Consider the following 24287-nt stretch of genomic DNA (forward strand, 5'->3'; position numbering starts at 1 on the left):
GCACAGGCCAAGAAAAAGTGATTTATAAATGTTCTCCATCAATGATGATGAGTTTGTCAACGCCCAGGATGTTAACCGTGCAGCAATCAGACTTTAAACCAATACCTGCAGCCCTCAAGCCTTTTACTTAATTATTTCTCGTATTTCCAATAGATGAGGTGATAGAAGAGAGGGATAATTGAAATGACTGCAGAGGAATGATAGGATCAAGCCTCCATTGCCCACCGCTCCTCCAGCCCTCACTTGTCATTTTCATATCTCATTATTTTCAGCTGATCCGCAAACATCAGCCCAGACTGGAATGCCTGCTTCTGGAGAAGACTCAGGTCATGTCACGGGCATGTTTCTCTGTTTATTAAAGAACACAAAGTCAACAAGAAGTCCTGTCTCTCTTATGAAGGAGTGAGGAGGAGAGGCTTCAAACAGAAAGCAGCTTAATATTTGATTAGAATTTTCCTTAAAAATAAATGTCCTATTGTTTACCTTTTATTTACCCTGCTAACTTTTAATTTTGAATTTAGAAGTTTTCATCACAATTCATGTTGATTTAACCAGAACATTTCCTAAACCTTTAGAGTCATTACGATCATGTTTTGATCCACGCTCAAAGCGTTCCCGGCAGTCGTTCAATTATGATCAATTAATTTTTGGTAAATATTTTAAAGACTGTTGTTTTCTATAGGACATCATTTCTGCAAAAGTTCATTAGAAATTCATTGTGGGCTGTTGACAAGGAGACTGTCCTCATTTTCCATCATCCCTTTGTTTACATTCTGTCCTAGTAGCTTACAGCCCCTCACACCCCAAACCTAACACTATCTGTGCAACAAAAATGGTGAGAAATTTCAGAGAAACCCAGCTGTAAAGAATTCATCCAGATTCCAGCTCAGATGAGGAAAACAAGGACGTTCATGGATCTGTTTGTCTGCAGGTGGATATATCAGAACAGAGCAGGAAGCTTGCAGATTGTGGCACCTACGTCACAAATATGTTCATTTTTTGACAACATTCATTCATCTCCTCCTGATTCACAACAATTTGAATAATAAATAAATACTCAGAAATGCAATTTTAAACCTAGTTTTCTTTTTTCTTCCATCATCAGAACAAACGTTTAAAAACACCAAAACATGATTTTCATTGGAGTGGGTCTTGACAATCTTTGCCTTCATCTAGAGCTGGGAATCAATAATAAATTCCAGAAACGATTTGATTCGATTCACCAGAACCTGGATTGATTAGATTCTGATTCTTTCAATCCACTCAAATCAATTCAATTTGGAGTTTACACATTTCTACACATTTGTTTATAAATACATTAATAATCTACTACATGTTTTGAATATATTTCTATTCATCTGACACAGTTCACATAGTGTATTAGTGAAATTATAATGAGATTGTCAGTAGCATACAATGTTACATGGATTCTCAAATAGAGAAGCTCCAACAATTGTTCTTCCTCTCCTGGAGGCGTTTCAGTTTGGCCACTAGATGGCGATGGCGCTATAGCAGTACACCTTATTCCAGAAAATTAAAGTATGAGCAAAAAAAAGCGCCGTTTAAAACTTTAAAAAATATTTTCCTAAAAGGATTTGGAAAATTCATTTTAAAGATGTTCATTTAGTCAGCAATGTATGGTTAGGTCGACCAAGTGTTAGCATTAGCCGTCCCATGGGGAATCCCATTAAACCTTAGCATCAAGCTAGCAGACTTTAGCATTATCCATTAGACTGATCTTTACTTTTATGGATTGATTATTGGTCTTTTATGCTCAGATTGATTCAAATCGATGAATCGGTTTTGTCAACACAGTCCTACCTTCATCTACTCACTGCAAATGTGAAATTTGCACGTTGTTTCAAAGTCTCTGAATCAACCGTTAATCCATGGAATGAGCTTCATAAAATGACAAGTTAAAGGGATAAGAGAATTTCAAATTCAGCTTTGACTCATCCAACATCCTCACAGAGGGGAGAGAAGTCTATCTCAACCGTCAGGCCTCTGGAGCGTCTCCACAACCGTTTCTAACCTTAATTTATTACTTTTCTTTGAGATATTTAACCCTGGATTTATAGACAAAAAGTAGAAAAACAGATTCCGTTTCCCGTGGAGCATAATTCTTGCTCTTTGGGGGAAGGAAGTCGCTTTGACCTCAGGTCAAAACCTCAGTGACTAAAGTCAACAGAGGACAGATTCCTGAAACTTGAAAGCTTTGGACGCTCAGTGGAACAAGATTCAGGAGAAAGATTTCCACAGAGAGTTTTAACACATGGGTGCTTCTGACTCTGGAAGAAGAATATGGATGTGTGGATGACGGAGAAGCTCCCACCTGACGCTTGATATCTCATTCAACATGAAGGCCGTGCAAATCAATGAGTTTCATTACATGTCATTAAAGTGAACTTTTGACTTCGTCTTCCACTGGAATTTCCTAAAAATAAACTTTAGGCTGTTAAAAGGTTTTGTTTAAATGAAATTAGGAAACGAATGTATGGGGCCAAATCAGGATCAGCTTAAAGTTGACAAAAAAATGGATGGAAAACTTGAAAAATAGATATTGTAACTGAAAAAAGACAATGCAAATTAAAAAAAAAGAATATTAAAAACAATGTTTTGAAAATTTGAAAAAAAAACCCAGAAAACTTAAAATAAATCTTGAAAATATGAAAAAAAATAAAATTTGAAGAAAAAAATACTGAAAACTTGAATTAAAAAAACTATAAATGTAAAAGTTACTAAATTTTCTTTTCATTTTTCAATTTTCTTTTTTTTTTACAATGTCTTGTTTTCTAATTTTCAATCGTTTTTTGTCGTTCTCTTTAAGATGATCCTGATTTGACCTCATACGAATATAGCATGGAGGGAAGCTAACAGTTAATGAACAGTTTTTAAAGTAGAAAGAAGCGAAAACATCCAAACAAAGACGCAGTCTTCATTTCCAGCTCCTCCATGTGAAACGTTTGTCTGCTTCCTGTCTCTGTGCAGTCACACGTCACTTGAACCGATCCGGGGCCGCCGGCTCACTTCAGCTCTCGTGACACCAGAACAGGGGCCACTATCACTGGCGTGCACGCTCTGAGCTCCTCTCTCTCATTTGCATACACAGGAACCAAATCCCAGCATGGAGAGGCAGGAGAGGGGCAGGAAACAGGCTCCAGGGTGGAGAGGGGGTTCTGAGGCTGCTGGAGAGGCTCGTGGGGGGGGATTAGAGGCAGCATGTATAATCTCACATACATGCAGGTGTGACTAACTCTGTGTTTGCGTGTTTTGATGATCCTCTCGTGCACACGTGTCTGAACCCTCTTGGAACTGAGATGGACTGATGTCGGGACTTAAAAGGGGGGAGTTGTTTCACGCTCCGTGCACGGACCAAGGCGGATTAATTCCCCTTTCGGCGGGAGACACTGACAAAACGGGGAGGAACGGCGGATTAAAAAGAGTGAATTTTAACATGAGGTTTGTTTACACAGTCATAAGGGTTTACTCCCAAATGGCAAACAGGTATACTTCACTTTTACAATGCGGGGATTAGGGAGGCATCCTCCAAGAATAAATTAGTGGGATAAAAAAACGGAGAAAACATAATTTACTAAAGTGCCATTATTTTGTTGCCAATGATTGCAAATAGAAATTCCCTTTAAACACACTGTTGATTTAAAAATGACCTCAAATCATCAATAGCATTACAATATTTGCTTATTTTTTTGTGTTATGTAAACCCAAACTCTGACTTCTCTGATCCTTCACTACTTTTCAATGATTTTTTTGAACCAACTCTACATCCTTTTATTTTTTAAACAAGTCTACATCCTGATTGGCTGTAGACTAGCGTCAATCAACCTCCTCCGTGTCATATCTTCTGTAAAGAATGCATACAGCTTGACATATTCATATAAATCTTAGCTCGCAATCTCATTTTCTTCTTTTTGAGAGTTTAAACACGAGAGGAAAGAGTGAAAATAGTCATGTCTGTCTGAGAAACATGGATGTTTAGTGAGGAGTTTAACAACATTAAAAAACATCAAGAAATATTATAAAAATAAAGACGATTATTCAGAAGATTTAGTTAATCACAGGTTATTTTTAGAACTACCACAATAACAAAGCACTCTTGGTTAAACCAATGACAATTGTTTATTTAAAAAAAAAAAAGTTCCCAGTAGTGTTTTAATTATGATTGTAACATTTTTTACCAAAATCCCACAACTAAATCTCCTAAAAAGACATTTTTTATCAGGGCTGGGTATTGGTTATAATTTCCAGAAATCATTCAATTCGATTCGATTTTTTACGATTCTTTTAATTCTTCAATTCAATTCAATTTTAAGTTTACAAATGTATACACATTTGTTTAGAAATGCATTAAAAATCTATTATTTATAATGAGATAATGAGATTGTTAATATCATCCAGTGTTACATGGATTCTCTAAAGGAGAAGTTCTAACTAAAATGTTCAGATCATTAACATTGGAAACATTGTTCTGCTTCTTCTGGAGGACGTTTCAGTTTGACCACTGGGTGGCGCTATAGAAGTACGCGTTATTCAAGAAGAAGACAACAGTATGAGGAAAGAAAAAAAAAACAATGTTTAAGACCACAAATAGTTTCTTTAAAAATGATTTCCTTAAAAGAGTTTGGAAAAATAATGCCTGTAAGTAAATAAAGATGTTCATTTAGTCAGCAATGTATTTTTTTGGTCCACCGAACATTAGCGTTAGCCGTCCTATGGGAAATTCTATTGAACGTTAGCATCAAGCTAGCGGACTTTAGCTTTGTGTGCTAAATCAATTTATATCTTTTGTGAATCGATTATTGATCTATTAAGCTTAAATAGATTATAAATCGATGAATCGATTTTTTCAACCAAGCCCTACTTTTCATGTTGATCTAAGCCTCTGGGGGCGTGGCTTTTGGAGCTCAGCTGAGGAGCCCCGCCTCTCGACCCCCCTGTCTGATTCTGATAGCGCTGTGCTTCGCTAGCGTAAATCTTCATCGCTGATACATAAAAACATCCATCAATCTGGGCAGCCGTATGGTTCTGATCCGGATGTCAGCTGGACGAGGAAGTGAAGATCTTCATGGACAGAACTTCCTCCAAAATCCTGATTCTTTAGCTCAGGCTTTTGTGATGCCAAGCTGTTGTGATGTAAAGAAGATCATTAATTCAAACAATCTGTCTGTGACAGTTTGACTGACAGAGATTTAACTTTTAACTTAATTTAGAGTTGAGATTCTATTTTAGCAAGAGGATAATTTAGTTCACTGATGAATTATTTTGGAGTTTAGCAAGTACTTACCTTTTTTGGCTAATTTGGCATCTAATTTTTTATGCTAATTTGGAGTTTATCTAATAATTTAGCAACATGCTAATGTTTATGTCTAATTTGTTATCTACTGACGTTTTTGGGGCTAATTTAGACTTTAGCTTTTATTTTAGGAATAGGCTAACATTTTTGAATAATTTAATTTACTGAGGAATTTTAGGCTATTTTGGAGTTTGGCTAGTATTTAAGCAACAAGCTAGCTTTTTTGGTTAATTTACTGTTTTTTTAAGGGTAATTTAGATTTTAGCTCAAATTTAAGCAACACTAAATATTTTCCAAATTTTTCATGTATTAGGGATTTTTAAGCAATTTTACTACAATCTTTTTAGAAATTTAGGTCAACTTCAGTCCTTTTTCATAGTTCTTTAACAAAGTTTCCTGTCTTTTAGAAAATGTAACATTTTGCAAATAGTTTGTGGATTCTCAGTAAATCCATTCAAAATTTAACTGCGTCACCATTTCAAGCAAAAAGCTTCAAAACTTTCAGTGAATACTTTCAGCAAAAAGCATTCACACTGGCATTATTGCAGGTAAGGCAACTTTTCTATTTCTAAATACATTTTCATTTAAAAATCCCGCTGTACATTTTGTTTAGATGATCTGTGTCCCTCACGACTCCCAGCCAAACTCCACAGCCGATAAGGGAGAATAAAGGCGGTGAAATGGGAGAGACGGCATGAAAGGAATGAGAGGATGAAATGAAAAATGAAGGAGGAGGAACGGGGAGATGGACGCCGGCTCAGGATAAACTGTCTGTTTAATGCACAGCCCATACGGCCTCTTTATCTCACCCACTCATTCGGCTTCTTTCTTTCTGCCTCATCCACATGCAAGTCAGCCGCGAGACGCTGAAGGATGGAGGGAAAAAAGGGACAGCTGTGGCATGCGGGGAGAGATAGAGTCTCCTGCCCTCTTCTGCCAATCAGGCGCTTCCGTCAGTCGCGGGCAGAGGCCTTTCCATTTAACTTGCCTATGTAAAAGGTTTTCTCAGAGGCCTTAAGGAGGTGAGTGCCGGGGACTAGATAAGGTTCCCCCGTCTATCCGACGGGCCCGTCTGCAGGAGGAGGAGGAAGGAGAATCTCCTCATTACTGGAGGGGAGAGCTGTGGGTGTAGGCCACATGTGTCAAAGTCAAGGCCCAGGGGCCAAATCCGGCCCGCCGGGTGATTATATCCGGCCCTCCAGATCATTTTATTTTATTGTTATTAACAGTCCGATGTTATCTTGTGTTTATTTCTAACTTGCATCATTTTGACAAAATATATTTTTATGGAGAGTAAATAATTGAAAGTTATTTAAGATTTAAGTTGATTTATTCTAGAAAAATATTTCTGCCTTTTTTTTATTCATAATTACGTTAAAAAGTTACGGTTTTAAAGTTTTTAAAATTGGCATTCTGCTAGCGTTTTGGCTAGCGTTTTTTTTTGTTTGTTTGTGGCTTTTTGGCTATTTTTGAGTTTAGCTAATAATTCAGCTACATTCAAGCTGTTTGGCTAATTTAGGCTTTTTAAAAAATGTTTAGGCTGTTCAGGCTAATATTTACATGGTAGCTGTTCTGACTAATTTAGGCTTTCTAAAAGTTTTTTTTTGTGGCTATTTTGGAATTAGGTTCATATTTACATTCTAGCTGTTTTGATTCATTTAGGCTCTTTTAAAAGTTTTTCAGGCTATTTTGGAGTTAGGTTAATATTTACATGCTAGCTGTTTTGGCCAATTTTGTTTTTTTTTTCATTTTTTTAGGCAAATTTGAAGTTTAAGCTTATTTATTCTGGAATAATATTCCTGTCTGTTTTATTATTCACAATTATGTTAAAAAGTTATGGTTTTAAAGTTTTAAAAATTAGTATTTTGGTAGCTTTTTGGCTAATTTAAGCTTTTTTTCAGTTTTGGCATTTAGTTAATATTTTAGCTGGCTATCAGCTTCCACGTTTTCAGCTATTACCTTCAGTGATTTCAGCTATCAGCACTAGCATCTTCAGTGGTCAAATTCAGCTTACAGGATTCAAACTAACATCATTGCAGGTAATGCTATATATCTAGTTCATAATTATGTTAAAAAGTTATGGTTTTAAAGTTTTAAAAATGTAGTTTTAGAGTGTTCAATAAATGTTTATCCTGTTCGGTCCGCGACCTTAGATGTGTTTTGAATTTTGGCCCGTTGGATCGAGTTTGACACCCCTGTTGTAGGCAGATACTGATGGAGGGAAAGGTGGAGGAACGAGTATAATCCTTACGGCATATTCTATTTACTTAGAGAAATCCAACATTTTACCATCGATGTATCTCTTCATGTTACTCAAACGTTGTTCCCTAAAGTATCTGCAGATCCTTAAATTAAAGGCTGTCTTTTACACCCTTCCTTATGTGCTCAATAAAACCTGAAGAGGTTTCATTACATCTCTGTTTCTGTGGCTTTTACTCGGCGCTCTTCTTCAGCGTCGGCGCTCAGGTTGATGGAACGTGGAGGATAATTTATTAAAAGCATCCAACAAGCTTCTTTTATCTTTTCTTCTGGCGCTGAAAGAGCAGAGCGGCGCTCGCTAAAGGACATGGAGATGAGAAAACCACGGCACATGTCATTAGACTGCAGCCTTTCCTTGAGTGCTGCGGCATCAACTCCACACACTCCTCCACCTGCGCTCTTTTGTTTCTTTCCACATTTTGAAAACAGTCAGTGGTCTTGACATTTCCAGTGGAGGAAAGAACAGGCTGGCTTTCAGCGGGATTTCAGATTCTCTAAAGAAGGACTGACGGAACTTTACCGGGTTTATTACTGAAGAATCTTTAAAAAATAAAAAACAAACACAAAATAATTTGTTCAGTTTTACCTAAATAAACTATTTGATTTTTGCTTTTTCTTCAAGGATCTAAAAATGTTGAAAAAGACAAAATAAAAACTTCATTTAAGACTCAAAAAACTCAAATTTTACTGTATTTTTTGGTTCAATTTAAAGATGTTATCTTAAAGTTCAATAAATAAAGTGAGACTGGCATTCATTGTCATAATTTTAGAAACAAAAATCTAGATTTATGTTCTAAGAGTAAGTACTGGTCTCACTCTGAAAACTGGATTAATTAAGAAAAGTTATGTAATTTGTTACATTTAAAGTTATTAGTTTTCTTTTTTTTTCTTTTTCTCTGGAAAAAAGAAAGGAAAAAAAGTTTTCATCAAATTAAATGTTTACGTTGATGGTTTACTCAACTTAAACATTTAATTTGATAAAATATATCATTTTAAATGTTACAAATTACATAACGTTTCTTAATGTTTCACGTTTTTCCGTGTTCTCCAATCTCATACTGCATTCAGTCCGGTCCGCCTCTCCGGCGCTCTGTATCCGTTTTATTGGCTTCGGAGCCAAGCCAGAGATTTATTTTGTGAAGTTCTGGCTATTAACGACTTAAACTGGAAATCATGTGAGCGAGTGTATAGTGCATATGGTACAATTTTCAAAATAAAACCTCTTTTCCGCTGTACTCACTGTTCTGCCCGTGTTGTAAACTTTACGTCATTGTGACAACTAACCCCAGTCTCCTTTACTTGTTTCACAATCCGTGTTACACAGTCATATATATACATTTGAGCCTATAGAAGACAAATGTATTGATAAAAATTACCCATTGAATGAAGACGAGTCACGCAGAAAATGTTGTGAATATATAATTCAAAATCTCAGCGGATTGAGGGTTTGTTTGAGTACTTCGTGTACAAATGGTGGGTTATCGCGTGAACATTGGTGAGTTCCAACTCTCGTGAGGTTGGCCGGGGAGCCTGCGGCTGCAGCAGGACAGCAGGCAGGGCCGGCCCTGGGCATAGGTGACCTAGGCGGCTGCCTAGGGTGCCATCTGGTGGAGGGGGCGCCAAATTGCAGTGATAATATATTAATTTTCTTTTCTTTTTTTTTTTTTCAACAATTTGACGCACAATTCATTTAAAAATATAAATAAAACAACTTGATGTCATCAATAACTCCACAGTGCAGATCCCCTCCCTACCTGTCGCTGCCCATCTGGGTTAGGGGGGGAGGAGAGGAGCGCACTGTTGGCGCTGTTGGTGCTTCTTCAAAACTCTAAGGATGAAAAAAGGTAGAAGAGGAAACACGGACTCAAAGCAGAGGTTTGTCTGTTTTACTTACATACAATTGTCAATAAATCCACTCCCTGCTGCATTTTCATTTGAAAATGACAAATTTAACGAGTGATCTAGTGGGGTCCTGCATGCAGCCCAGGGCTGGGCCGGACGCCAGCCATCCGTAACCAATGTGAGTCGTAGCTAGACCGCTCTGGTGTCCACATCGGAGCTGAACCGGATCCAGGGTGAGCCCGGGGTCAAATGACAATATTTCAGAACGATACTATTCTCATTTTGTTCTAAAATGAGTCATTTCCACTTACAACACTAGTTTTTGTTACTTTAATAAAAATATTCAATAATTAAGTTCATTAAAAACTTTTTTTTTCTGTTTAGAACTATTAAATAAAAAACATATTATTGGTTTGTATAATACTTCGTTTGAAGTCATTCTATCTACAAGCGTTTTTAGCTTATTCGTCCCGTTTTGAATGCTTCCGTGGAACTTCTTGTTTCTACATTTTGATATCATCATCATCATTCTTGTTGAGTAAAAATGACTTTCTGCATGGAGAGATCCTTTTACTTCTTGCTAGTCATTTTCTTCTTGTGATACCTCTCTTTCCAGCGTTAAATTGTGCTCTGCTAAAAAAAAACGTTTTTGACACGTCCAAGGGGAGAAATTGTGAAACTTGTGACCAAAATATTAGAACTTTTGTTTGAGTAATTTGACTTAGCACAAAAAAACTATAATAAAGGCATATTAGTCTATTATTATAATGTCAAAGAAAATTCCACTTTTTTTCACAGTACTGTCATTTGTGTATTTTTAATAACTAATTTTAACTGTAGTTAGTAAATAATAAATATTGACAATGAAAATTATTATTTAACTATAAATGAATAATAATAATTTAAAAACAGTCTTAATATAAAACCTGTGGATTATTATTTTGGTCTGTTTTTACAATATTTAGTGCTTATTTATTTTGTTATTTTTTTCTAAATTAGACTTGTTTGTGTTCTTAAACCTTGTGGTCTCAAATATGTTTTTAATGGTCTTAACAGTCTTAAATTTAACTTCTTTATATCTATAGACACCGTCGTGTCCGGTTGGGATGACGCCATTATGAAATTGGGCGAGAGCTGGGCGGCCACAGGGTGGATCGCCGGCTGGCAGCAGCTCTGATTGGATGATGTGTGAATGTCTCAGAATGGCAGACGTGCAAATAGAAAGATAGATAGATAGATCAAGCGCCATCAGACGCCCAGAGGGTATATGAAAAGCGCCACTTCTGATGGGCGCCTGCCTGACTGCAACCATCTACATTCATGACCACGCCAACGATTCTCAAAAAAATTGGGCGGCCAAAGAAATCTTGAAGATTCTGCTGAGTGTGTTCTGTGTAGGGGTGGGCGATATGGCAATATAAAACCGTCTTACGATCTCCAAAGATGACAATGTGTCATTTTTGAGAGATCATTTATCACGATCTTCTATGAAAAGCTGCAAGAGCGAGAAGACAAAAGCTTGTTGACTTCAACACGTGTGTACCGCGGACCACACCACCCCCCACGCACGCACACCTCGCGCTAGCATAACTTAAATCAACTGTCCGTTCACATCGAATGGAGTTCGAGTCAAATTCATGTAAATCGTCTTTGTTTTAACAATCCCTTGAGTAAATGCTTCATGGTTATCTCAAAGTCTGTTCACCTGAAGCTCCCGCAGCGTGTGGGAGGAGCTTCCTTCAAAAACGTTTCTCAACTTCATAGTGAAAGATCAATAAATATAAGGTTTATTTAATTTAAGAGCTGAATAAAAGCATCAGTTTCCATTTCTGGATTCAAAGAATCTCCCAATGAGGAGCAGCTGTCCCGCACAGGAGAAAGCCGCTCTGTTACAGACTCAATCAGGGGACGATTGTATGGCAAGCCAAAGAGATCAAAAATCACTAGGAAAAGTGAGCACGGGAGTGTCACGTTTTACAGATAATTATTATCATTTAAAATAAATGTTCCCATAGATAGTTTCAATGAAACAATTGATACCCAAAAATCCTTTTAACTGTTTTATTCATGATTTAATTTGGACATAGTGGAGGGGTGAGAACATTTGTATTTTAAGGAAACTCCAGATAGATTTGGTATTTTCAACACTATTTTTAAGCATTCTTTTCTCTCAGCTTTTGTAGATTTGGTCTAAAAACATGTAAATGTAATCAGAAACTACATGTTTTAGCGTTTTGTTTGTGTTCAAAGTTTAAATCTGTTTTGTTTAACAAATAGGTCTCAATGACCAAATGTTTTGATGATATAGATATTGTGTGTAAAGTACTTTATATGCTTATTGAATATTTCATTTGAAGCATTTCCAAAAATATATTTAGCTTTTATCGTATTGTTTACTGTTTTTCTGTTTGTTTTTACTTTTTACTGATCAGAAAAGTGATCCGAACCGTGACCCTAAGACCGTGACACGATCTGAACCGTGAGTTTTGTGATCCGTTACACCCTTAATTTTAATACATTTGAAATTAAAATTTGAATAAATATAAATATTTGTTAAAAATGTGTTTACTTATTTCAACTAAAATCATTATAATTCCTTTTTTGTCAATTTGAATTTATTTTAGAGAAATCGTGAAAAAATCAAAATCGTGAAATAAAATATCGCCCACTCCTGCAGTTTCAGCCTCCAGATTAAAGTCATCTCCATCAAATAATGAGACTCATGGTCTCATGTCCGGACTATATTTAGAGAAGCTGATTCATGCTCTCTTCTGCTGCTGTAACCGTCCTCTGCGAGTCCTCTGCAGAAACACCCTTAGAAAACCGCAGCTCCTTCAGAACTCGACTGTTAGAGGCTGAACCAGAACCGATCAGGTATTCTCTGTTCTTCAGTCAGATAAAGTCACTTCATAAATGTCAGTGCTGAAGAACCCAAATACCTCACATTTGTTGGTGGTTCACACACCCAGCAGAACTTCAGGAACCAATTAAGTGATAGAACCGAGTCAGAACCAAACAGGGTGAAGGTCCTCTTGGTTCTCTTTTCTGCTGCCTTTCTTTTAAATGTTTCATTCCTCAGACGGTTTCTGCATCTCTCCAATAGCCTCTGTGTATAAAACTATAGACAGAATCTTACCTTCTTCTCCAGGATTTCTAATTGCTCCTTATAAAAGGTGGACAACGTGGCGAGCTCCGCCTCCTTTCTCTCCAACTGTTTGCCCTGAAAAAAAAGGTAAAAAATAGAATAATTTAAACTGTAAAATCCATAGAAAATCCATAATATGCTTTTATATTCTTCTTAAATCCTTATTTGACATTTTAATTAGATTAAAGGTTTTGTTCTGAATTCATAAATTTGTTGGTTGCACGGATAAACAAATAATGAGAGATGCTCAAATTAAACATTAAATGATTAAAACAAACATCTTAAACAGCATGAGTACATTAGAATGACCCCTAAAGTTAAAAATCCTCAACAGATGTTTGTGGGTCTGCTTGTTCTTCAGTGCAGTCAATGTGTCTGTTTGAATCATGATGTTTAAATCTGGGTGTGAATGGAAGGAATTGATGAGACCAGGAACTATGTGATGATGAATTGAACACACAACAGTATTTGGTTGGATGTGAACATGCAACAAAACTTACAAAACTACTGTGGGGTCACGACCCTGCACAGCTGCGGCAGGAGTCGACATGGCGCCGTTGGCGTTAGGATGAGGTGATAGCCTTTAATAAGCCCTCTGAGCCAAGCTTTGACAGGAAGCAAGGTGGCAAATTGGCCGCAGGAAGAGCCAGAGTTTGGGCAAAGCAGCATGCAAGCAGAGGAAACAGAAGGCAGACGTCAGAAAAGAGGAACAGGGAAGAAAGACATTTCCATGCACTGGGAGAGTGAAAATAAAAGAATCGATTCTTTGGAAAGTCTGGATAGAGATGAGATGCGACTACAGAGAGAAAGACGAAGGTTAACAGGGTGCTAATGTGACAACATCGCTTTACAGGGAAGGAAAATTGGACCGATTTTTAAGGCACACACATCAGGCGTCTATAGAGGGGTGTGACCTTGAGGTATGGTTCCAATCTCACAATACAGAATATAAAGAATAAACATAGAGCTGTCATGGCTGGATGGTAATTTCTGTGCTCTGCACACTTGGAGAGACATGTTATCCCACTCATATTTAAGAAAAATATAAATACTGAAAAAAAATGTTACATTATTGTCAGTCCTGTTATATTTTAAAAGTTTTTTTTTATTTTTTTTTTACAAAAACAGACTATGCGATGCATTGTGTTGTCATGGCAACAGCTACGCGCTCAGCTCTAGCTCTTTTTGAGTAATGTGATCGTCATGAGAAGTTTAATTAAAAAAAATTTAAAAAAAACCTAATTTTAGAGGGAAAGTTCACCTCTTAGTACTTTCTAGTCTAAATAGTTGAATTTCTTCCTTCTTAGATTCTATTTCTTTTCCGCTTCATTCCAGTCTTTAAAATGATCAAATTTACCCAGATAGGTTAAATGAAACAATAAAATCACTCTCATGTCTTTTCTACTGTTGTAGTAAACTGTGGAATAATGTATATCAACATTTGAATTTTGGTATTAATAAGAAGTTTGTGTTCAGAGTTTCTTGGACTGGACAGAGAAGTGTTCCCACTGATTTGAAGTGGTATTTAAAGCCAATCTGGATCTAATGTTTTTTTTTTTTTTTTTGTCCCTCGTGGTGTCAAAGTAAAGGTTGGCAGTCTTTTATAATAAAAAAAAAAAACTTAATAGAGCAACCTTTTTAGTTTTATTTTCATCTTTACTGCGTCACAGACTTAAATAAAATACCTCAAAATGAGACTTTCAACAGTAATTCTTAGGTTAAAAATCATTGGGATAAAAATTGATTAATTAGATTAATTAATTACAGGTCACAATAAATTAATCATACAAAAAAATGAATTGCATTAGAGCACTAAGTATACATTAATTAATTGTCGTGTATCTACAGTAGGGCTTGGTATCGATTATAATTTCCAGAAACGATTGGATTCAATTCCAAGAGCCAGGATCAGATTTTGGTCAAAGATCACATTCCGCCCAGGGCGGGGCTGGTTGGCCCTCTCCAAATCTGGTCCTCTCTCACAAAAAGTTTGGACCCCTTGTTAAATAAAATAAATAGCGAGAAAACAAACTTTGTTTTCTTGAAAAAAGCAACATAATTTGTTATAAGAAGAAAAAAATCTTCGTTTTGTCGAGAAAACGAGATGTTAAGTTGTTATAATGAGAAAAAGAATAGATCCACTGATAAAAAACAGACTAAAATCAACTTTTGTGGAGTGCTGTTCTGCTGTTTTAGTTGTTAACCACAAACTAAAGAGACTTAAAACAGGTGAAGTCTCTGTGTCTCTGTGTCTCTGTTCTTGATTATCTGGTTATAATGAGAAAACAAAGTTCGTTTGGTCGTTACAACGAGATAGTGGATCTCGTTATAACGACAAAACGATCAAAGAAAAAGTAGAGAAGGCCGTTTTTAGCTTCCGTATAAAATAGTTAAAAAGATGATGGGAGTGGAACTTGATGTTGGACTTTTTAACAGTCAGTGGAAACCTTTTTGAAATGGACCCCCAGTGGTCATCTGAGTAACTGCAACATGTGGTAATTGTGTTAAATTGGGGAACAGAAGGTTGAGGTTTGGTTTAAAACTGATTCCTCTCGTTGGTCATGACACGTCTGTGAGGTTACTGCTTTGATCTGAATCAGAGATTTTCAATGTGTGTTACTGTTGCCTTAAAAAGAAACGAAAAAATAAAAGCACATAAAAGAAGGAAGTAAAACAAATAGGTAAAGTTTGGCAAGCAAAGCTTTCCAGTCATGACATGGCTTTTTGTCTTCACTTCCTTGTCATTTAACATGACAGATCTTTTTTTGTTCAATCTCATTCAAACAAAAATTTACAAAAAAAATGAACAAAGAATAAAAACCACCATAAAAAGATTCTCTCCTGGAGAACAACAGGAAAGGTTTAAGTTTTTTTAATGAAGTATTTTGTGTTTGGGGATTATGACCAAAGGCTTTATAAATGAACAAAACGTTTTAAAATTTTAAATCAAACGATACTTACAAACTGGATACAAACAAAACCAAATATTGTACATTGAGATGAGTGACAAACACAACAGTATATGAACATGGTTCGACTGAAACACTCAGTGTGGCTTCAAAGAGGGATGATGAAGGTGATGATGATGGAGCTCACAAACACATAAAACTCAAAGCAGAATGAGTTCGATGTGAATCCAGCCCAGCTGCAGCCCGTGATCATGATATAGTGCGTGAAGTCTATGGATGTGGCAGCAGAATGAAGCAATGGGACCTGAATTTATGTAGTGCTGAGATGAAACGCGTGCACACTCCGTGTCACGGTGAAATGATAACTGATTACTGTACATCAGTGGGCGATACAGATCAGTTAGAAAAACATTTTCCATGACTGATCCACTGATTATCTGAGCATTTTACTGATGTGACAGATTGGAGGGTGCAGCCGCACACTTTAACTGATCGACATTGCATTTATTTTAATCCAGTGTAATCTCAGCCTCACTTAGCAGATGCACACAAACCCTAAAAAAGCACATCTGCAGACTGCTAGCCTGCATCGGCTGGGCTTTTCTTTGAGCAGCAGCTTTCTGACGCTTTGAGGATGTGTGTTTGCATGTAAAATCACCTCTGCTAGAGGCTCAGATGATGTGTAATTTTCTAGCTGAATACCTCTGAAAGTGTTGTTGTGCAGAATGGCAGTGGCAGCACACTTGCAGCCTTGCTTTAAAGCACTATGAAAACATGACATTTGAATAGAAAGAGAGACAGAGAGAAAAGGGAGAAGCCAGACTCAGGTAATAGAATTGCTGCTTACCCATGCATCCAAATCTGCTGGCTAGGAAAGAAAGAGGGAGCCGGGTTAGAGAGGCGGCGGGGTCCAGAGGAAGCAAAGCCAAGGAATCAGGGTCTGAGAGACCTTCAGATACTCAGTTACCCTTTATTTGATCAACTTTAAATGTTGCTACTTGTTGGGAACACAGAGTAGTACCTCGGTAAAGTCTTAGTCACATATACCAATGTGAGGTTGACTAAACGTGAAGAAGGTTTTTCATCAACAGATGTATAACGTGAATCAGAAATTGATGCTTTATTACTGCTTAACCTGTGTGTGCATAGATCTGTACTGGTGCTGCAGGTTTATCAATTGTTTCTGAGGCTGCATCTTAAGGAGAGTGCAGGATCGTCTTAAGCTGCATTCATACTAAATGCAGTTTGTGCATTAAATTTGCGATCACTACAAGGAGAAGCGTCTGTAAATATCTCTATAACTCATGGATGATGTTGAGGGATCAGGTTTATTCACATTAAAGAACTCCTCAAAAGCAGTAATCAAGTCTCCATGTCTGGGTTCATGAGATCATTCAGTGACTCTTCCGGTACAGTGAGCTTCACCATCGACTGCAGAAGGTGTGTCTGAATGACGGACGCATTCTGCCGTCATGTCCGTATTGGATAAAATGAAAATGAGTATAAAATTCTGCACAGACTGGCGACCTGTCCGTGGTGTACCCCGCCTTTCTCCAAAAACAGCCAGAATGAGCTCCAGCATTCCTGTGGCCCCCGAAAAGGAAATAGCAGTTCAAGAAAATGCATGGATGAAGGAAAGTTTATGACAAGAACGCTTGCATTGATCCTCCATATTGAATTTGCATTCTAACTGCTGATCAAATCACTGCAAATGTCATGTGCCCAAACCTGAGTCCCTGATTGGTAGACGTGATGCATCGACCTCACCAAAGTTCTTTTTTTTTTTTTTTTTTTTTTTTTTAACTCTGGAGGCACGTACCCAACGTCCCAATCATGCACAACACTTAAAATGTGCTGTTCCTGGACCGACACGCTGCCAGACCGACATGCTGGGCCAAACATTCAAATCACAACGCAGAACCTCAGCTCTGTTCCTTAAAATGTCCGTCTGGTGTTACATTAGACCAACCATCCTCAAACCAAAAGGATTCATTTCTCCTTCATGATCATTTTTACAATGGTTGGTCCTTCCGTGTTTTAAAGCAGACGCTACCCACACGCCACGACCAAATCTTTTCTTTCTTGTTCTTTTCTCTTTCTTTGTTTCCTTTCATGAAGCATCAGGAACATCAAAACACAAAAGCAAATACAGAATACAACACAGTCCTAAAACTTCATCAATGAAAAGGAGCAGACGGAAGAACAATGTTCTTATTTTGTGCCTGCACCTGCTAAATCAAAATACTTGTATATTGTATATACCGGCTGAACATTCGGCGCGCGCTAAATGCATGCTTGATTAGTACATAGAGCTCACGACCTGAATTAAAAACTTGCATAGCAACATGCGTTTTTCTGTATAATGTGAGTTTCTAGAGATGATTTTTACCAATTATCGCGATAACATCGACATCGTAAGCCATGTATCACGTATCGCATCGTATCATGAGGTACTCAGGGATTCCCAGCCCTAGTGTTGTGTGGTAGGAAGTATTTGTAAGGATGATGTAAGGGCTATATTGTCGTAATGCACCTTTATGCCACACTTTAGTCCAGGGGTGTCCAAATCCAGACCTCGAGGGCCGGTGTCCAACATGTTTTCCAACCAACCTCCCATTGAAGCTCCTTATTGGCGAAACACACCTGATCCAGGTAATCAGCAGCAGACAAGGCAGAGTTTCGAGTAATCAAACCTTTAGTGAGGAGCGAGTACTGGCTCCTTAGTGACCACGCACAAATACTACATACATGGGTATGCAGGGGATACTCAAGAGCTCCTATAGGACATCCTACACAAACAACTCTTTGATTGTCTCATTTCTAGCATCACTTGAGCAGCAAAAACGTTAAGGAGTCAAACGTTAATAAAACAAGAAATGAATAGGACACGCCTGCATCTCACCTACTTCACCCTCGCGTGTTGTTTAAGTTTTCACTATGACCCGTTGCCCACAGTATACCTATAGGTGAATGAACATTTTCTCTCTATGGCCTCACAGAGAAGTCTACGACCTTGATATTTCTTGAGGGTCACCTGCAGGTTTGCCCATATTTCACCTGCAACAGTCCGTATCCACCCGTAAGTTTATTTGTGACCAAAGCTTGAGAAAGGATCAGGATTCTGTTAAATGTTGTTCTGAATATGCCAAGATTCAGGTATTCTGAAGCAAAAACATTTAACCTCTAATCACCAAAACTAGCAATGCATCATGGGGTCGAGTCACACAAGAATAGAAAACTCTTGAGTTGTTTATTTTTTCAACACTCCCACAACAGTATATTTTCATTGACCTGCATAACTGGATATCTTCTCAACCGTGTCCAGGCTTTAGTACAGTCATAAAAGGTAGAGCCACATGTTTTCTGAATCACAACACTCTGTTATTTTCTGACATTATCGTTAAACATAAGAGCATTTGCAGCAGCTTACTGCTTGTAGCACAGAACCTCTTCTTGGGTTTTGGGCCAGAACTGAGGAAGAATATCTTCCATGGAGGCTCCCATCATCATTTACAGACGTGCTTAACGTTGACTCTGGAATGCAAACATCCACCACCGCAGCGCCACATATGCCTAACTAGCATTCAGTGAAAGGACATTCAGACAGTCCGAGCTAATGCTCCCCGTCTGGGATTGGACAAACAGCTGAGGGGGGCAGATCAAAGCAGTAGGTGGTTCTAATGTTGCCACGCCTCATAAAAAACACCATCAAGTTAAATGAGGTGAACTCACAAAGCCGGCTGGTGCAGGCCGAGTATGGGGGGTCCTGGGTAATGTGTGCAATGGGTACAGTCGTCGCCATCTGTTAAACCGCCCTGCTCTTCAGTAATCGTCCTAAAAAAGTCTAACTGTGACTGTGAACATGTGGACCCCCAACACAAAATGCTGACAGCAGAGAAGAGGGACTATTTCCAGAAGAGGATGTAGAAATGAGATGAGGGGGGGCATGTTTGTCAAACCCTTGTGAGTCCATAGACCTAAACAGAAGTTCAATGGTGTTAAGGTCAAGACCACCCCATCCTCCCCATTCCCAGACTCCAGATGTGGTGTCTATGTGGTGGAAGGATCATTATGCGGGGCGATAGTTTAACTCCAGACTCTAGAGGTATGGGGTCATCAATGGCAGAACAATTTTTTGAGATGACCTTCAAGGGTGAGAAGCCTCAATTTAAATCATACTATGCTGCCCCTAGAGGAAGCACATCACGATATAATTAGGATTCAGGAGGCAACAGTTTGATTATGAAACGGTTCGATTATGACACAATTATCAATCCAACCTATATCTGCATGTCTTCTCTTTAAAGAAGTTCTGGTCACACAACGTTCTGTATCACTGCACAGAAATCTTTAAAACACATTTTTCCTTCGTCATCCGGACAAAAACAAACGGTAAGAGGTGAACTTTCTCTCTAAACTGGTGCTTTATTTAACCTCTCGTGACCATCAGCATTTATATCGCTTTTCTTTTGTAAAGGAGTTCATATTGACAAATTAGTCAACCCTCCACCCCCTAATGTTAGGTTTATTTTTGATATGTTTTTTAGTAAGTTATTCTCCTACTCATTAGACACATTATATAATCAGCGTACTGAATGGTGTACTCTTCTGTCTCACCACAAGGGGGAGTGTCCGTTTTTTTGAGCAGGTCGGAAGAGCGGAGTCTACGGAACCTGTAGTGAAATGAAACCCCAACAGAAGCTGATTGTGTGCTGTGTTCTAGCTGCTAACTAAAGGCTTAACTTAAAAATAAAAAAAATCCACATTTCTCCGGGTCTACCTTTCAAATGTGCACACTTTCCCACTGCAGTTGAGTTCTGTGGCGGATCTGTGGCGTGCTGCCATGTCACCGTAACAAGTCACAGCAGATATCAAATAGTCCGCTTTTTGTGAAAACTCAATCTAAACCGAAGAAATAACAAGAATAAAGTACGAAATATTGATTGACTATTTATTTCTTTTGTAAGTGACCATGGAATAAGCGGGATAATACCCTCTGAAGAGTGAGTTATGAGAAACAAAGGCATTTTGCGCCAGACAGTTCAGGCCTCCGCATCATGCATTAATTTCTCAGAATGCACATTTCATCGGGCGTTATCCCTTAAGAGCATAAACATTCTGACATAAAAAATACTTACTTTTGTCATCAAAAATCTTTTACAGCATCAAAAGGAGAAACAAATTCCATGAACCAACAACCTCAGATAACATGTTATTTTTTTATCATCTGACCAGCTTTAATGGAACGCTCTTTAACTCACGTCAACCTCAGTAGTGCTCAGCTAACAACTGACATGTTTTAGAACAATGTTGTCCAGCCATCATTCTCCACACAGACTACAGTCTCAAGTGTTTCACAATAAAAGCTCTGACTGACTTTGTTATTTGCTTTTCTTTAGAATATCCAATACTTTTTTTGGCCTTTGAAAGCACTTGTGGCAGAATTTGTTGAAGCCAAACAGTTTCTACCCTGAACTGCACCATGTGATTTCACAAGTTTGTCGTGTTTGCTACATATTTAATTTTAGAGCAACAGAACTTGCAAATAGCACAATTTTTATTCAACTGACCGTCCACTTTATAAAAGCCAAAATGCTTAAAAATGGTCGCTTTATGTGAAGTCGGGAGTGGTCGGATGAGGAAATCTGTAACATCAGCCGTGTCGATGTGCGCATCAAAAATCTCAGAGTGAAAAACGCTTCGCTTTTAGTTCCACTTGTCACTTTTACTTTCAATTATATTCATTTTTCAATTATTTAAGATTCATGAAATGATTCAGAATCATTTATGGATCATAATCGATGCATCTAATAATCGACTCCCCCAACCACTATGCCCCATATCATAATACTACCTCCACCAAAACATGTTTCTCTGTTGGTGCAGCAATCAATGAAGCTTTGCAGACATTTACCCCAAACTTCCTCCACATGTTCAGGTTCTGATGCTAAACTCATTCCAAATGGGCCAGACAATAAGAGTCAGTAAAAGCTGAACAATACTTATGACAAATGCCTGCAGACCACTGAAGCTGAGCTCATACTGACAGGCGCTGCCAATCGAGCAACAATCACAACTCTGATAAACAATCAATATTTAAGAAGGTTTGGATCATTTTAAATGAATTTAAGCAACATATTAAATTCTCCTGCTCATCCAACAACATCAGCAACTCATTCATCCACTCATGTGCAATAAATGTATAAAGAGCAATAATTAACTCGATGCAATAATATATCATGTGCAATAACTCAATCACACACTCAAAACTGCTTCAATACCGCCATACATACTTTCCTCTTTTTATGTTTATTGTACTTTGTTATTCTATCTCTATCTAATTCTAGTGTATACTTTGTACATTTAGATTTTTATTGTGTATACTTTTGTAAGCTGCTGAAAACTTAATTTCACCAAGGGCGCCGTCCCAAAGGGATCACTAAAGTTAAGTCTAAGGCTTTGTCCGAATCCCCCCCTAACCCCTAACTAATAAAAAACTATATAGTGTAGGACTATGTAGTGCCCTGGATTTAAAAGGTAATTCGGACACGATGCTCACTACTTTTCTTTCATTTTTCTAAACACCAGATGTGATGTCACCGTTTTCATGAAGGGAAAAATGAATAAAAACACGTGTGTTCTGATGGTGAAAATGTAGATGGTTTATTCAAATGTTACATCGAAATTGCTCAAAACTGTTCAACCGCAATGCATTGTGGACTATATCCGCTAATCTAGTGACCATCGATGTACACTAGCTTTTCGAAAAGACTTCTGGGAAATTTCGAGTGCACTCAATTTTGGAATTAGTAGATTCAGACAGCACTAAAAATGACGAATTCACTAAATAGTGATTAGGGGGGGACACAACCTTCGTCTAAGTTGGTTCGTTACTTACCAACTTTCCAGCCAGCACGGTCAGATGGGTCCATATGGTTTAAAAGTGGGCCAAAAATGTGGCCCCCACCTGTGTTTGCCCAGATTGGCTTAAGTGGCAATTCAGTGGGTTAGCTCGCTACGCTAGTCAGCCACCCGGTGGACAGCGGCGCTCGCTAGAGCTCACTAGCTTCCTAAAGTGGAGCTTGCAAGCTCGATACAGCGGAGTTCGCAAGTTCAACACAGCGGAGCTCGCTAGCTTGACACAGCAGAGCTCTCTAGCTCGGTACTGTAGACCTACTGCTGTGCATCCACTAGGAGCCTGGCTAGCATAGCGCGTCGACCTATTGAGTGTCCACGTAAGTAACACGGACAAACCCAGTTGGGTCCCTCATTTCAGGCCCACATTTAAACCATATGGGGCCAACTTAGCGTGCTGGCTGGGTTAGCATCACTTCAAAGGAAAATAAACAGACTTTCCAACTCTATAATGTGTATTGCATTTTTTGACATGGTCTTGATAACACTGAATGGTTTCAACTTAATATTTATAAACTGAGGGACATTAACTGATTCTACCACAAATGCAAATGTGATTCAATCACAATTAGCTTATTTCCTCCTTAAAATGTCCTTTAGTTGTTACAAAAATGTCATTTTGAACCCATTTATAAAGACAATAAAAAACATGTTCTGTAAACATGTTCTTTTTAGATAAATACACCAAATTACAATTAAAAATGTATGTTCAGAATATTTCAAGCTTGTCACATGAATTAAAAACCTACAAAAGGTGTTTTTGGGTGAACATTGATCTGCACAATCCTTCAGCATAAACTCCACTTTCATGGATCTCAATCCATTCAATTATTCAGGCTTGTGTGGGTCACCAGATGCACCGGCTTGGCAACGCTTCATGCTTGATTTAGACTTAAAACCTTCGCCGTCGAACAACAACATGGCCTGTCTGTGGGTTTGGAAACAGAGAACTTTAGCAAAAACCATGTGCACGTGCGCGGTTGTGCTCGGCTGACGGGATCAGACCTTTCCGTCTCCAAAACAACCTCAGAGGATGAGAAACGCTTCCTTGGAAATCAATTATGTAAATACAAAATTATGCAAATGGGACATTTAAATAAATCTGTGTATTTGGGGAGAAAAAGATTTTCGTGTTGTTTTATACTTGGACTGGAGAGCAAAAAGAGAGGGGGGAGATGAAGAGACGGGGGGCTCAAATGAGGATTAGTCTAGTGAATGTCACTGGCAGACACTCGGTACAGTTAAAGTCCTGATTTAGCTTTTTAATTAGGAGGAAAGAGGTGAGGAGGAAGAGGGAACGAAACAAACGCAGACAGAGAGGAGAAAATAACATCTAATTCACTGACGGCATTCTTCATGTCGTTGCTCAACAGGAATAAATAAGGTAGGCACATTCATCATGTGTGACAGTAATAAACACAACCGGAACAGCTGAGTGCACCCCCCCAGCTCCTGTTTGGTCAATACTACTGTTTGCCATAAACTTCACAGGGAATTTATCCCAAAAAGAAACACCGCGGGATACAAATGTAAGCGTTCTCCTGCCAATGGAGGCTTTTTAGGCTCATTAATTCAGAAAGGAAATGAAGGAGGACTGGAAACGCAGCGATGATGTGTGGAGTAAAGCTGCTAAACTCCTCTCATTACTGATGAGAAACTGTCCCAATTATCACGTGTCCCCTTATTTGGAAAAGTGACCACATTTGGCTGTTTTTCCAGATAAACACCAGCTGTGTTCCGTGTTTTCTGTCGTTCTGCACACGCTTTCTTCAGAGCGTGTTCCTTTACATGTACTGTGATATAGACAGCAATAAGAGCCCTGGTTTGACTGACTTAACCCTATAACACTGAAGCTATAGTGCTAGTGTTCTTTGATTTACTGTAACTTTGAAACAGTTAACATGAA

At 38.1% G+C, this 24287-nt stretch overlaps 1 protein-coding gene across 4 annotated transcripts in view; it reads right to left on the reverse strand.

Moving 5' to 3' along the window:
- Positions 1-24287, reverse strand: part of LOC112145098 (MICOS complex subunit mic25a) — a 72296-nt gene that overhangs the window by 32865 nt on the left and 15144 nt on the right. The window contains exons 5-7 of one of the 4 annotated variants that reach the window (XM_036211834.1): positions 16314-16334; positions 12549-12632; positions 9325-9398 (exon numbers count right to left, since the gene is read on the reverse strand). In XM_036211834.1, the coding sequence (XP_036067727.1) occupies positions 9325-9398; positions 12549-12632; positions 16314-16334 (179 nt within the window). The remainder of the gene's footprint in view (positions 1-9324; positions 9399-12548; positions 12633-16313; positions 16335-24287) is intronic. The other 3 variants (XM_036211835.1, XM_024270137.2, XM_024270138.2) reach the window with 3 other exon arrangements.

Source organism: Oryzias melastigma, linkage group LG5, assembly GCF_002922805.2.
Source record: "Oryzias melastigma strain HK-1 linkage group LG5, ASM292280v2, whole genome shotgun sequence".
Classification (NCBI taxonomy): Eukaryota; Metazoa; Chordata; class Actinopteri; order Beloniformes; family Adrianichthyidae; genus Oryzias; species Oryzias melastigma.